Source organism: Balaenoptera physalus (assembly GCF_965194825.1).
Source record: "Balaenoptera physalus genome assembly, chromosome: 11".
Taxonomy (NCBI): Eukaryota; Metazoa; Chordata; class Mammalia; order Artiodactyla; family Balaenopteridae; genus Balaenoptera; species Balaenoptera physalus.
In genome coordinates this window covers 14,007,227-14,023,261 of record NC_138896.1, presented here as the reverse complement: position 1 = coordinate 14,023,261, position 16,035 = coordinate 14,007,227, and the positions used below count along the sequence as shown (strand labels likewise).

General features: G+C 41.8%; 1 protein-coding gene across 1 annotated transcript in view; it reads left to right on the top strand.

Annotated features, from left to right (window-relative positions):
• KIF13A (kinesin family member 13A) overlaps positions 1-16,035 on the top strand; it is a 216,781-nt gene that overhangs the window by 170,272 nt on the left and 30,474 nt on the right. Inside the window, 8 exon segments of the mRNA XM_082415147.1 lie at positions 1,798-1,884; positions 1,983-2,149; positions 7,087-7,300; positions 9,012-9,174; positions 10,441-10,581; positions 11,342-11,491; positions 14,513-14,674; positions 15,196-15,369. Coding sequence (XP_082271273.1) covers positions 1,798-1,884; positions 1,983-2,149; positions 7,087-7,300; positions 9,012-9,174; positions 10,441-10,581; positions 11,342-11,491; positions 14,513-14,674; positions 15,196-15,369 — 1,258 coding nt within the window.

Below are 16,035 nucleotides of genomic sequence, written 5' to 3'. Positions count from 1 at the left end.
TTTTCCTTTGCTGTACAAAAGCTTTTAAGTTTCATTAGGTCCCATTTGTTTGTTTTTATTTCCATTTCTCTAAGAGGTGGGTCAAAAAGGATCTTGCTGTGATTTATGTCATAGAGTGTTCTGCCTGTGTTTTCCTCTAAGAGTTTTATAGTGTCTGGCCTGACATTTAGGTCTTTAATCCATTTTGACTTTATTTTTCTGTATGATGTTAGGGAGTATTGTTTTTAAATGCCAGCAAAATCCCTTTTTTAGGTAAAGGAAACATTTATGAGAAGATTAAAATTGTCCATGCTAAAATTTCTGGAGGACTTTTCCTTTCCCCCTAAAAAAACTCACAGTGACAATGCTTTAACTGTATCAAAGGATCGGTTGTTGAGATCTTCTAATAAGCAGGAAATCCTACAAAATCTTTTATAGTGACTTATTTAGGCTACTGACTTCATAGCCCCTTGATAGCCAGTAAGCTGTAGCAAAGTTACAATGTGAGGAAAGCTGCACTGTTGAAAGACCACCTGCAAATGTCCACTGGGCAGTTGCTTCTTCAAGATTTGTTTCAGGCAAGTCCAGGATACATAGACCAATATAAACCCACAGACACAATGTACATCATTATGGTATAATATATACAGTATAACAAAGACTATCAGAGTTTTCTTCCCCACCTCTAATTGTTTGTTTGTTTTTATTGAAGTGTAATTGACTTACAGTATTAGTTTCAGGTATACAGCATATTGATATTACATAACGATCACCACTGTAGTTACTATATGTCACTATAACTGGAAGTTTGTACCTCTTAATCCCTCTTAACCTTTTTCACCCACCCCCTCACCCCCCTCCCCTTGATTGATTTTACCATTTGGTTGGTAGCTGTTTATGGTTTAAACCTGGTATTCTTTTTATGTTTTCTCTGAGTTTTTATTATGGGAAATTTCAAACATGAAAGTAGAAATGATGGTATAACGAGCCTCCATACAGCCATCATCCAGCTTCAAAAATGACACCTCATAGACAGTTTCATTTGTATTTATATGTCCTCCACATCACCTCCTCCCTCCCCTCCGGGTTACTTTAAACATATTCCAGATATTGTAACTTTGCATCCGTAAATATCTCCACTTGTATCTCTAAAAGACCAGTATCCTTAAACACAGCTTCCGTACCATCACACCTAAAATAATAAACAATAATTCCTTACTAATCATACATTGAGGCAGTGTTCAAATTTCCCCAGTTGTCTTATAAAGGTTCTTTTTCAGTTGTTTCTTGAAATCAGGATCCAAATAAGATTTAACCATTGTCATTGATTGTTATGTCCCTTGGGACTCTTTTAGCCCATGGGTCCCCCTCCTTTGCTCCCCCACTTTTTTTTTCCTTGCATTTTATTTGCCGCAGACACCTAGTTGCTTCCCATAGTCAGCATTTTGCTCATTGCATCCCATGGCGTCATTTAACATCTTCCGCTGCCCTCTCTATTTCCTAAATTGGTTTTAGATATAAAGGCTTGATCAGGTTCAACTCAAATATGGACAAGAATGTTCCATAGGCATCGTTGCCCATCTCCATCAGGAGCATGTCATGTCCAGTTGTCTGTCTTTGAGGGATATCAGCATCCCTTGATCATTTTTGCGTAGATCGTGTATTTTGATAGTGTTTACAATTCTGTTATTCCTTCTTTAGGTATTAGTCGAATATGCCTATTAAGAGAAAGTTCCCCCAGTTATCTGTTTGGCTCCTGGGTCTAGGTTTTATGCTCTTCACCATCCAGCTGATGTAGCCCCCCTGGTGTTCCTTCAGGTCCTGTGTAAACGGCACCCTCGTGTGCAGCACCACCCAGCTGTGGCACGGGGACAGAATCCTGTGGGGAAATAACCACTTCTTCAGGTAACAGCTTGTGTTCACTAGTATGTTCACCCGTACACCTCTTCTCTTATCTGAGTGTGAAGCACGTTGATTTTCTCTACCGGTGAAAAACCCCACAGAATTAATTTACCTAAGAGGAAACGGCGAGACTGGTTGAAAGACTTTGAAAAAGAAACGGGCCCAGCAGAGCATGACCTGGATGCAGCCAGTGAGGCTTCCTCGGAACCAGACTATAACTATGAATTTGCACAGATGGAAGTTATCATGAAAACGCTGAATAGTAATGGTAAGACCCTTAAGCATTTACTTTCTCGCTCTACTCTTTAAATAAACCTGAGGAGAATCTGAGCATGGCTAGAGAATTGTCGGTCTGGTCTCTGGTGTATCAAATTGGGGATTCTGTTGCAGGAATAAAGATTTTGACCTTTTTATTTATGTCTATTTCTGGATTTTTAGCTTCAAGGACCCCTCTTTTTAATTATAAAAATGAAGTATGAAGAAAAGGCCAGATGGAAAAACAAGTGTAATGTATTACTCTGAAGAGTATAGAATAACAACGAAAAAGAACATCATTAAGATTAGGGATTAACATTAGCTCCTGGGGCTTTTGACAGCACAGCACAGGGAAGACCACAGTTGGAACTCAAAGTTCATTCCACTCTGTTACTTGCTCACCAAGTTGGGAGGAATCTCGACAGACATTCCAAAGTGATGCTCAGACCTCAGAATCACATTAAGGGGTCATTTAACAACATGCCTGAGCAACAAGTCTCCTGTGAGTGGTTTTTTGAAAGCCCAAATAGATGCAGGGTGTGACAGGAGGGTGCAGCTCCAAACTCCAGGTGGAGGAATGCCCATCAGAAGAGAGATTATTTCTTCAGATGAGGTTACAGAATTCTAGACATCTCTATGCTCTAACTCTGTGGTGTATCCTGGTGGTATCCATTTAGTCATGTATTCTCCCACATCACAGATTTCTAATTTTCTCCAATTGCTACCATCTTATCATATATATATAAATATATATATTTATATATATATATATATGACCCCCCTCAATAACCAGTCAGTATTTAGTGCTCACTAAATACTCACTTGTTAATTTCTCCAATCTTCTTAGCCAAAGCAGTTCATCATCAGTGGCCTGGCTCATGGTGTTAACATGAGTATCCATTTGTGTTCCAGATCAGGCCTTGCTCTGCAGTGTTGATTTTATCCATTTAAAAGTAATGTTTCCCCTTCCTTATGCTTTACTCAATCCCACTGCTAAATGGAGCTCCCCTGTGGGGCACACAGATGTGCTCTGTTATGATGCTGAAATGCTGGTGGCCGGACAGAGTTCACGCCCTTCACCTCTGCTGCTAGGTGGCTTCCCGATCGTAAGCCTGTCTGCCTGGTGGTCATCCCCTTGGTGGTCCTATTTGAAGATTCTCTTCCCTCTCATGTGGTTTCAGACGAAGCTCCTCCACAAACACTGGGATAAAGGTTAACTGATTGGCTTTAGCATGAGGGAGCTTGACTGGTTTTTAGCAGTGCTGCTTATTGGTGCTTGTGCTACATGCTTTGGCCAAATCTAACTAACGTGATGGGGAAGAAGCTGAAGTTTTCTGCCTGGCCTTTTCTGCCTGAGGTGCTCTGAATTCTTGATGGAGGGATGCTCCCTTTTCAATTATGGCCCTTTCCTCCCCATGTCCCAACTCCATTGCCTTCCAGTGGTTAAAATCCGGTGGCTGTTCTTTTCCCCGTGTATCCAACAGCACAAAAGTGTCACTAGTATTATTGCTACTCTTACTAACGACTTTATTTCTGTTGACAGCACAGCAGTGCAGGACATAGTACTTCTGGGTAAATAGTCATCTGCATTATCCCAGTAATAGACTAGAATAACGGATTTTCAAATCTCTAGAATAAATAATGATCTAAAACCCAATTCATTTGAATTAAGAATAAAAGCAAACCTAGTATCCGTAGACCATAATATGTTCTTCCTGAGGGTTCAGAATAGGAGTCAGACATTTAACTGTTTTCACAGAGTCAATGGCAGCTCTAAACTAAACAGCAACTAAGGGGCTGGTGAAGAGTCATAGAGCTTATTCCATCTGGGATTAAAAGGTTCTCTTTTTCCCCCAAAGGATCTGCTTCCCTTTGATTTAGTGCCTTGGGCATCTTGATATGAATTAATTCTAATTCTGTGGGTCACGTAAATTCCCTTCAACCTCTACACCATTACCCTCTCTCTTTTCCATTCTCGGGACAGATAAGGAAGTTTGAGCTCATTGCGTAGTTACATACCAGGCAGAGAATAAACTAAGGAAGAAGAGAGGATACTATGCCCAAAAGAAAGTGGGTCCTTTCTCTCGTCCTAAAACACCTACCTCTTTGGTTTCTTGACCTGAGGCTCTAGGCTTACTGAGTTTTAAAACCATTCATACAAGAGGAAGAAAGAAGATAGGGAGAAAAAGGAAACCGTTAACACTCTCTTGAAAAGTGGATTGGTTGTTTGAGAACAGGCCAAATCATCTTCGGCTTCTGTCCTACGCCATATCATAGAGTCAGAGTGACTTGCCGATTAGGATGACCTTTTAAAGAATATATTGTGTAGTGATAAAGGCTTAAAATAGGTTAATTAATTTGAAAAGAAAATGTTATCAAATATGTCTAAGAGAAAAGTGTTTCGAGACTTGTGTTGGGATCAGAGGAGAAAAAGAAACCTCAGTCCCTGTACCTCTACCAGGTTTGTGTGTAGCATGGCCAGACCCAGAGTCTCCAGGCAAGGCTTCCCAGGCTGGTCTGTGGCAGGCTTGGGGAGGGATGCTTTGAGTTGCTCTCTCTTGCATATCTGCATGTTGATTTGTGGCCACTGAGAAAGCCTGGTGAGTAGTAGGGTTGCTATGTCGTGGCAGCTGCTAAAGCAGTTTAAAAAGGCCTCAGTCACATTACCTCTGCGTTGGCATGGAACCCCCTACCACAGCCATCTGGGATCATGTGTGTTTCTACTTACCACTGACCAACAAGTAGAAATAAGAATTAAACATCTTATTCAGTGTCTTTTAGCAAAAACCCTAGGATATGATTTTATTAAAAAATTGGTGTGTTTCCCAGTTTTTCTCTCTCTGGAAAAGATTCGTACACACTCAGTTAGGGCCCTAAAAATGGTTGGCGAGGACCTTGTCCTTTCTTTTTTAAACCTAGAGCCTAAATAGAGAAAAAATATATGTATACTGTTTGAGAAATATGTATATTTTTTAATTCTGAGAGAACTTTTCTTCTCTAGCCCTTACGTATAAGATTTCTTTAAACTCCCTCAAAAAAGATCACCATATTATTCTTTCCCCCTCCCCGCCCAGAAGTTCTAGGGCTACATTAGAAGTTCTAATCCTTTGGAGTATGTCAGTTTTCACTCTGTGGAAAAGGTCTTACCCACCCATGGTCTGCCTTTGTGTAAAAGGGTTTTTTTTTAGGAGTCCATTTTCCATTGGCTTTTCAAGTTAACATATTTCAGGGACTCTATGTCAGGACTCTATGAAGAAAAGTATCCAGCTTTGAAAAAATAATGAATTTGAGAATTTTATATCAGCAAAGAACAGTATTTTTTTAAAAATCTACTCTTTAACAGAGTACTAATTCTGAGGAAAACATCGGAGGTAAGAGTACAATTTATTACTAAGTTTATTTCCTACCCCAGACAATTAGCTCTGATCTGAGTTCAAAACCCAGTTCTGTTGCTTATTAGCTGTGCAATCTTAGGTCAGCTACTTAACCTTTCTGAGTCCCAGTTTGTCTCATCTTTGAAATGGGAATGCCATCCACCCTTAAGTTTGTTGCAAGGCTTTCATGAGATGATGCATGCAAAGCGTATAGTGCCTCTACCTGAGATATAGCCAGCAGCCAGTAGAATTATTATTGCTGCTGTGGTTGTCATTTTTCTTAAAACAACTCACCTATACTCTGCGTATCTAGTGATTTTTAAAAGTACTTTCTACTGTGTTTTGTATTATTTAACCCTGTTTTTTAAGCTAACATGCTATTTTCTTTTCCTCTTCTCATACAGAAAACTAGTAAAATTTACCTGCTGATTTCACAAATTGATAGGGTCTTCTGGTAAAGTCAGTCAATAGCTATCATGAGGTGATGTAAAAATTCCTCTTAATTTCCTTCTCTTATCCTGGAAATTAAAATGAGAGTCAATATATAGAAATACGACACAAACAGCACTGAGTAATAAGCAAGTGTGTGAATCTCAGGCTAGTCTGAGAATACGAACACATCTCCTAGGTCCCATGTACTTCAGGGAAATATTTACCATTATGGTGATTTCTTTGTTTACCATCCAGATTGTCTAACGTAGTGTTTCCCTAGAGACAGCATGACTTTCTCTTTTGTGCATGTGGTCAGTGCCTTCCTTAATCTTTCTCCATTACATCCAGGCCATTGGTTGTTACCAAGCTAATGTCCTGCCATAGCCAATTAGCTCTTTAGGACCGAGTCGTACCTACACCACAGCCATCACTCGACATAGTCGTGGCCCCTTTCAACAAGACCCATTAGTATTTCTAATACCTGTTCACCCACGTGTGTGTTGGTGATCTCTCAATCTGCAAACGCAAAAAATCAGAAATAGTTGCAAGTGAATTGCTTTCTTGGCTATTAACACCTGAGAAATTGCCAGACCGTATACTCAATCGGTGTTTTCAAACATATGCTGTGATCTGTAAGTTTCCTCTCACATTAGAGAAATTCAGGAGTAATAAATTTGTGGCTAAAATCAGAAATACAAACCCTTTGCCGTGTGCTGAAACCAACGCTAGAAGAGCATTAAAAAGTGACTATCAGAAAAATCAAATCTCATGTGGCTCTGTCTTTGAAGTTGTCTTAGCTTTCATTGAGTTTTTCTTCCCGGTGGATAGAATCCCATCCCTCTTTCCTCTATCATCTGCTTTTTGCAATTGAGTGATCTATCTAAACATTAGGATGAGCTCATCAAATTGAAGAAAGTCGCATAGTAGATGTGGGGAATGTTGACCCCCAGGGCATTTATCTAAAATGTTAAGGAAAAGAAAATGGAGAGGATTTCATCTGACCGGGCCTCTCAGGCCGCTCACAGACAGCACATTGAAAGGCTCGATTCTGGGCGCGGGGATGGTTTTCGCTGAAACAGACGCCCACGGGCTCCCTGTCGTAGCCACCGCTGAAGGCACCTTGCCTTGTCTCTTGGCTCACCAGACCCAGTTCAAAACGTGGTCCAGGTCCTGGAGAAACAGTACCTGGAGGAGAAGAGGAGCGCCCTTGAGGAGCAGCGGCTCATGTACGAGCGGGAGCTGGAGCAGCTCCGCCAGCAGCTGTCCCCCGAGAGGCGGCCCCAGAGCAGCGGCCCGGACCGCCTGGCCTACAGCAGCCAGACGGCTCAGCAGAAAGTGACCCAGTGGGCAGAGGAGAGGTAAGAAGGGGAGCGGGGGCGGAGGGGCCCAGAGTCCAGGCCTCGGGGTCTTGGGGGAGGGGGTCGTGAGGCGTGTCAAAGCGGGACAAACCTAGCGGGAGATCTAGGAAATCTAGATCTAAGGTTTCCCTAGAGGGAGACCTTACTCGGGACAAACCCAGCAAAGAGGGAGACCTTACTCCCGTGTCTGGGTTGTTGGCACCTGCCTTTCCTTTCAGAGCTATTGTTTATCCTAAGTATGTTTACTGCGATGTTAGTTGTTAAAGGTTACACCTGCCCCCTTACCCTTTAGTAACAATGGTACCAAGTTAGAATACCACTGTTTGGTCTTAAAGCAGAGAACAGTTGAATAGTTCTTCAGCATAAAACCATTTCTTGTTTTTTATTTCTCTTACTTTGGAACCCATTTAAATACAATTTTAATGTTAAGAAATCTACTAAATGTGAATTTTTTTTACCTTATGACTTTATTTATATCAGAACTGAGGTAGTGGTGGAGGAAACGGTAACAAAAACAACAAAATAAGGACAATAAATTATTGCTGAGTTCTGTTGTGGTCTTACCGCAGTCTAGGAATGGTGCTTATTTTATTTAATGCTCCCAACAGCACCAAGCCATGGGAACTATTCTTTCTGTCTTGTAGATTGGACAATCATTTTAAATATCTTCCCTCAGTCACCCATTAAGTAAACGAAAAGACCAGGGTTTGAACCCAGGTCTGTTGATAGTCTTTTATCCTGTGTTGTAATAAAAATAATAGCGCCTGACGTTTCTTGAGCGTTTATCATGTGCTGACACTCCATTGCAGTCGAAAATCCGAGTATAACTTTACAGTAGGTCCTTGATATCTGCATTCCACATCCACAGATTCAACCAACCATGGGTCATAGTGAGAAAAATCTGTATCTCCGTGGGCCTACGCAGTTCAAACCGATGTTATTCAAGGGTCAGCTGTACTCTTTCATTCAGTTGGTAATTTTTGCATATCCTGTGATGGGCCATGCACTTGGTCAGGAACTAGGTGTAGTGACAGCAAAAAAGACATGGTCCCTGCCCTGGGGGTGCTTACAGCTTCATAGAGGAGACGGACATTACTGGTCAAATAATTACACAAATAAATGAAAAATTGTAACTGTGACGAAGGCTACTGAGGCAAAAGATGTGGGGCTGGGAAAACATATAATAGAGTTCAGACCCAGTTAGGCTGTTAGAGAAGCTTTTATCAGGAAGTGCTATTGTGTAGAGTTGAGAAACGAATTTCTGCTGCCACAGAAGTCCCTACTTCTCACCTTTTACCAACTGAAGAAATCACGTAAAACACTTTCTCCTTACTGGCTCCAGATCTCCCCCACCCCAAAGCACACAGAAGTCGTAATCATTTCTCTTTCCTAAAGGATTGCTTTATTGGGTTTTGTGTGTACGTGTGCGTTACCATATCAAAATCTAGTTGTTTTCGAATGTTATGTAATTTAAAACATGGTTTGAAGTTAAGTCACCCCACATGTTTGCTCCTCAGCTGTGGTTACCAGTGGAGGGCTCACGGAACCCTGGTGGGAGGAGAGGGGGATAAGAGGTGAATTGGCAAAAATAGCTTGAAAAATAATTGTTTTGAGAGGAGTTTTCTACTACTTTCTAACAACATGACTCACTTGGAAACAGGACTGCAGTTTTCTTTTGGACATTCTCATGTCCTTTTCTGCTCTGCCACAGGGATGAACTCTTCCGCCAAAGCCTGGCAAAGCTGCGGGAGCAGCTGGTCAAAGCTAACACCTTGGTGAGGGAGGCTAACTTCTTAGCCGAGGAGATGAGCAGACTTACCGACTACCAGGTGACTCTGCAGATCCCTGCTGCAAACCTCAGTGCCAATAGAAAGGTAAGAATGTTCTCGAAGAAGATGAGAGCAAGAGGTACAACAGTAGATACTGTAAGTGGAACGTAAACGTGGCATCCACAGGACATCCGAGAGGAGACCCTGACGTGAGCCAGAGGGTTTTGTTCTTTTTAAGACGTCCTTTGCAGACCTTGGGTATATATGCCTTTGGATATTTTAGGATTGGAATATGAGAATTTTGGGGGCTAAAAGCCTTGCTAATTTAAATGCTTTCTTTAAAACAGTGAAACTGGGGAATTCCCTGGCAGTCCAATGGTTACGACTCGGTGCTTTCACTGCTGTGGTCCCGGGTTCAATCTTTGTTTGGGGAACTAAGATCCTACAAGCCGCTGGTACGGCCAAAAAATAAATAAATGAATGAATGAATGAATAAATAAATGAATAAATAAAACATTGAAACTAGAAATATATATAAGTAATTCCTCCTGCTTTTTTCTTTCATATAAATGCCTCCTGAAATGGGGGAATGTGTGTATATTCTGTGATAGTACCATTCTGAGAGTGAATCCTTCAAGAAAAGAAGACTCATGTGACACCTGTTTTCCATACACAGCAGGATTCTTTGCAGCCATTGGGAAGTTTCCTGTCATTTCAACTTGAAGAAATTTTCATTTAAGGAGAAACTTTGGAAGAAATCATTTTTCATCCATTCATTTTTCCCTCCAGCAAGCGAGCTAGAAACGAGTCAGAGAGTATCTCGTCAGTCTTCTTGCATTTTAGTCTTTTGACCAAGTAGTTCTCCTTTGAGAAATTTATTCTAAATCTGTACTTATAGACGTGTTCATAAACATTTATGTGCTTCTGTACCAGGACGCTTATCATAGTGGCCTTTGTAATAGCGAAAATTTGAAGCAGCCATGATGTTGACCAAGAAAATAATTAGTCAAACGAGTGATACATCCCTATAATGGATGGCTGTGTTGCTATGAAAAATCACGTTTATGAAGAATATTTAACCACACAAGAAGGTGAACTGTGGAGAGAGAATTGGGATGGGAAATTTGTATATTTGTTTGGTTCTGATTGTGATAAAAATAAAATGTGTGTGCATGGGTATACAAAGAAGATTGAAAATAAACCAGAATATTCCCTGGGTGATAGGGTTTCATCTTCTTTTGTATACATTATGTGTTTTTTTTTTTTCAAACTTTCTACTTTATGATAATACGTATTGCTTCAACAGTCCAAAAGAGTTATAACAAGATGTGTTATATTTGGTTTTTGTTTTCGTTTTGCTTCATTCTGCAGAGAGGCGCGATAGTGAGCGAGCCAGCTATTCAGGTGAGGAGGAAAGGAAAGAGCACCCAAGTGTGGACCATCGAGAAGCTGGAGAATAAATTAATTGATATGCGAGACCTTTATCAAGAATGGAAGGAGAAGGTTCCTGAGGTAAGAGGGACAAAACGTAAAGGAGCTTTGGTTGTGCTAAAAGGACAAGAATATAAGTGATTTAATCGTCAGAACACACTTATGTGCCTCAGTGAATAGCTGTAGTGCTACTTGGGACATTTGTATTAGAAATGTAAAGTGAAAGTGGTCTTGAAGGGATCAGTTGGGTCGGTCATAAAACATGTGATCCCCACACAGATAGGAACTAAATGAAGAGAACACATAGCATGTTCTTATTGGGTTGCTACTACATTTCAAGTGAAGTGAAGTAGGACAAAGTGAATTTGTGCCGTTTCGTCCGTGCTGTTAAAAATCAGCTTAAATGGAGCCAGCGTGGATTTTGTATTCATTAGCATATGTTCATGCTCCCCTAGCTGTGTTCATGGCTAGGTAGATGCTAAGAATAATTTTAGAAAGCATGATCCATTTTTTCGACATTAGTAATGGAAAAAAAGATTCGGTGAAGGAAATGAGGCAAAGCACAGGGAATGAAACCTTGCAGGTGGGGTGTGATAGGTGGGGCTGTAACCAAAGAAGAGCTCTCCCTGCCCTTATGTCACTTAGTTCCCCAACTAACAAGCCCCTCCTGTGGGATAGTTCTGTTTTATTCGTGTGACATGATTCTAATTTTACATCTTTTTAATTTATTTGGATAAGTGCTTTCTTTTTAAAACATTTTAAAATGCTGGTTTTAAATAGTATTGTTTAAGTTGATGTTTTGTTTCCTACTCGCCTTCCCCCCTCCTCTCCTACCATTCAGACAAAGCGAGTCTATGGGAAACGAGGTGACCCTTTCTATGAAGCCCAAGAGAATCACAACCTAATTGGCGTGGCCAATGTGTTCTTGGAGTGTCTGTTCTGTGATGTGAAACTTCTGTATGCAGTTCCTATCATCAGCCAGCAGGGGGAGGTAAGCCTCTGAGAAAATGGAGCCAGCCTCTGAGAAAATGGCCATGGTTCAAGTTTTTTTTTTTTTTTACATCTTTATTGGAGTATAATTGCTTTACAATGTTGTGTTAATTTCTGCTGTACAACGAAGTGAATCAGCTATATGTATAGATGTACCACCATATCCCCTCCCTCTTGAGCCTCCCTCCCACTCTCCCTATCCCATCCGTCTAGGTCGTCACAAAGCACCGAGCTCAAGTTCGTTTTTTGTTTTTTAATTCGATTTAAGTTCTGTTCTTGAGGTAGATCAAGAAACTAGGGTGAAGCATCAGGATCACATTCTTCTTTCTCTACTAATATCAAAAGAAACTATCAAAATTAAGGCATGGCTTTAAAAGATTATTAGAACATGTTTTTTATTTGTGGTTCACATGTATTTTCTTTGTTTTAATCAAACTCGAAATCTTTTGGAAACCAGATTCAGCTCTGTGCCTCATATTGATTTCTCCTTTAATCTCTCACCTCTGTAGTACACTTTAGCTCCTTCCTGGCCCTAAGTGGTCTTTACAAGATACAACTTGGGAGGATTATTTTGAAATTCTAAAATATTCAAAGAAAACAAGCTTAAGCATCCCACTGTTACCTCCTCTTTAAAAAAAAAATGCCCCTCATATTTCATTTATTTCATTATATTGGCCTTCTGTCAGCCTGAAACATTTCAGAAAATGTTCAAGTTCAGACTTTTTTATATTATCCACTTCATCAACTGATGTTTTTTTTAAGTATTTATTTATTTATTTATTTTTGGCTGTGTTGGGTCTTCGTTTCTGTGCGAGGGCCCTCCCTAGTTGCGGCAAGCGGGGGCCACTCTTCATCGCGGTGCGCGGGCCTCTCGCTATCGCAGCCTCTCTTGTTGCGGAGCACAGGCTCCAGATGCACAGGCTCAGCAATTGTGGCTCACGGGCCTAGTTGCTCCGCGGCATGTGGGATCTTCCCAGACCAGGGCTCGAACCCGTGTCCCCTGCATTAGCAGGCAGATTCTCAACCACTGCACCACCAGGGAAGCCCCAACTGATGTTTTCATTTTAAATTTAGTAACATCCTTATTTCCTAGCTTATCCTCCAATAGCATGCAAACTTGGAAATACTAAGTTATTTTTTGTGATTCTTAGAGCAGACTAAGAATAGGGTGCCATTCTGCCCAAAGTGAACCCAGAAAATAGACCCTAGATTCCCAGTTGTGATGTGTAAGTACACAGCTCACATTCCACATGTAGTATCCCACCTGTGGACATTATGCTCTAGGAAAATAGTGGGCTAAGTTGCTTTTTCCCATGTTAAAAATGGGCACAACTCCTATGGCAAAGAGATCTAGTGGCTGAGTCCTTAGTCAGGGTTTCTTAAGCTAGGGTCCATGGTGGGCTTTGAGTATTTCGTTAATCCCCTGAAATTATACTAAAAATGTATTAGGGTCTCAAAAAACGTTGGGGAAAAAAAGCTTAAGAACCACTGTCTTCTAACCGTTTTCTCATATTTCCTTTTTTCCCCTCCTCTTGCTCCTTCCTCCATATTTGTCTCACTTGTCAAATACCATCAACTAGTTTCTCTCAGGTCCTGGGTGTCAGGGCCAATTGCTCTGTAGAAGTTGGATCTGAGCTACCTTTAAAAATAAGCCTCACTATGTAAGGTGACACAGCAGTGCCAGAGCTTGTGTCCCCTTCACAAGTCCAGTCATTACGACCTAAAGCTGTGTTGCCAAAGAAAACTTGGCCAGTTACCACACTCTGTGAATGCAAAGGTCAGGGTCATTCCTATCCTTAAATTCAGTTCTGTGAAACCAGCTATAAGAGAGACACTGCTAAACTAGCACCAATGCAGAGAACCACCAGGATATTCTGGAAACTTTAAGTTCCCCCCACCCCCTTTTTTTTTTTTCAGAAAAACAGTCTTAAAGAAACTATTTCCTTATAACTTGGTGGCTTTGTATTTGTCGCTCCTCCTGGAGTAGGTCTCACCCTTCTCCCAGCCCTAGGGTCACTTCCATTCTCATTCTCTGCTCCCAAGAGGGTAGGGGAGAGGCTCCATGAGCCCAGTGGCCATGACTGTTTGGTTTACTGTTGTCAACACAGCACTTAGTACAGTTCCTGGCACACACTCGATTCTCAGTAAATATTTGTTGAGTGGATAAATTTATCCCCTAACAACCTGCATGTATCTCTGTCAGGACAGCTAGTCTACACTGGGTTTTTATTTACTTATTTGTTTGTTTATTTGTTTATTTATTGGCTGCTTTGGGTCTTTGTTGCTGTGCGCGGGCTTTCTCTAGTTGCGGCGAGCGGGAGCTACACTTCGTTGTGGTGCGCGGGCTTCTCATTGCGGTGGCTTCTCTTGTTGCAGAGCACGGGCCCTAGAGCACGCGGGCTTCAGTAGTTGTGGCTCACGGACTCTAGAGCACAGGCTCAGTAGTTGTGGCACACGAGCTTAGTTGCTCTGTGGCATGTGGGATCTTCCCGGACCAGGGCTCGAACCCGTGTCGCTTGCATTGGCAGGCGGATTCTTAACCACTGCGCCACCAGGGAAGCCCCCTACACTGGGTTTTTAATTCTCTGTCTTTCCCCACTTGACTGTGAGTGCCCAGACAGCAGAGCCTGTGTCTTTATCGTGGTGTTCCCATGATGCCAGGTATTTGATCAAATGAGTAAATGAATGAATATGTGAACGAGGGAAATAGATAACTCCAGGCAGAAATGTGATAGCTGCCTTTGTGCTGTTCATGGGCTGTCCTGTAGAAGGGTAAGAATGAAGATGACTCCGGGAGGCAAGATACTAAGGCGAATCTGGCTCAAAGTAAGGCAGAGTGATTACAGGGCAGGTGATGGAGTGGGCTGGCTCTGGAAGTACTGAGAGTTTCCCGTTGCTGGAGGTTGCCCAGCGATAACAGTGGAGCTGCTCGCCGGAGATGTTGTAGCATGCTTTCCATCTCAGGTCAGTATCGTCCACGGGATGTCTTTTAACCGCGCGGCGCTCTGGTTCCTTGACCCAGGTTGCCGGGCGTCTCCACGTGGAAGTGATGCGAGTTACAGGCGCCGTCCCGGAGCGCGTGGCGGAGGATGACTCCTCGGAGAACTCCAGTGAAAGCGGGAGTCTTGAAGTCGTAGACAGCAGCGGGGAAATCATTCACCGAGTCAAAAAACTGACGTGCCGGGTGAGAGGGCAGGGCTGGGAAGGCTCAGATAAATGACCTTTTCAATTCAAAACAATTTTATGGAAAATCTTAGGAGCTTTTCATAGAACATGGTAAAAGTTAAACTTTCTGACAATAAATACAATAACAGACAGTACTTCTCCCAGAAGTGCAGCACACTTTCTGATGACAGTTGTATGAAATTTCAGAAGTCTATGTATGTGGCATGCAAGGGGTGCATATTGTTTAGTGAATCATGCTTTTCTAGTAAAGGTCACAGCTGTATCAGAAACTCGGTCATTAGGAAAGTTTGAGAGGGATGTGTGCATTTGTCACCATGCTCACATACTGTAGTTATGGAACTGTGGTACACATTTCATTACAAGTGGATAACCCTTAATGAAATATTTTCACCCATCAAATCGATGACTGATTTATTTATTTCATCACCTACTCTTAAATTTGAGGTAGCTGGATATGAAAAGAATGCATAGTTTGTTTTCTTTGTGAGAGTTATGTTTGCATTTTTTTTCTCTCTCCAGGTAAAAATTAAAGAGGCAACTGGGCTGCCCTTAAACCTCTCAAATTTCGTCTTCTGTCAATACACATTCTGGGACCAGTGTGAATCCACAGTGGCCGCCCCAGTAGTGGACCCAGAGGTGCCTTCCCCACAGTCCAAGGATGCCCAGTACACTGTGACCTTCTCTCACTGTAAGGTACAAATGCCATTACAAAATGAGCTACTTGGGAGACAGCCGGCCACGGCTCAGTTCAAAAGTCTACTTGTAACTTAGAGTTTTTCCCACATGAATGTTTCATAAACATAATAGGTTTATTGAGCTTTTTAATCTCAAAACGTACTTTAATACAAATTCAGATCGTTTGAAAGTGTTTAAAATAAAATCCGGGGACTTCCCTAGTGGCGCAGTGGTTAAGAATCCACCTGCCAATGCCGGGGACGTGGGTTCGAGCCCTGGTCCAGGAAGATCCCACATGCTGTGGAGCAACTAAGCCCGTGTGCCACAACTACTGAGCCCACACGCCGCAACTACTGAAGCCCATGCACCTGGAGCCCGTGCTCTGCAACAAGAGAAGCCACTGCAATAAGAACCCCAGGCACCACAATGAAGAGTATCCCCCACTCGCCGCAACTAGAGAAAGCCCACACGCAGCAACGAAGACCCAATGCAGCCAAAAAATAAATAAAATTTTAAATAAATAAATAAATAAAATAAAATAAAATCTGAAAGACCTCTACCTGAAATCTGTGATGACCAGTGACAATTTGCTGCATATTATGTGTGTGCAAACATATGTTCATACACATAAATGGCCAGAGATACACACTCTTACCGTCATGCATGCATAATTTTAAAAAGTTT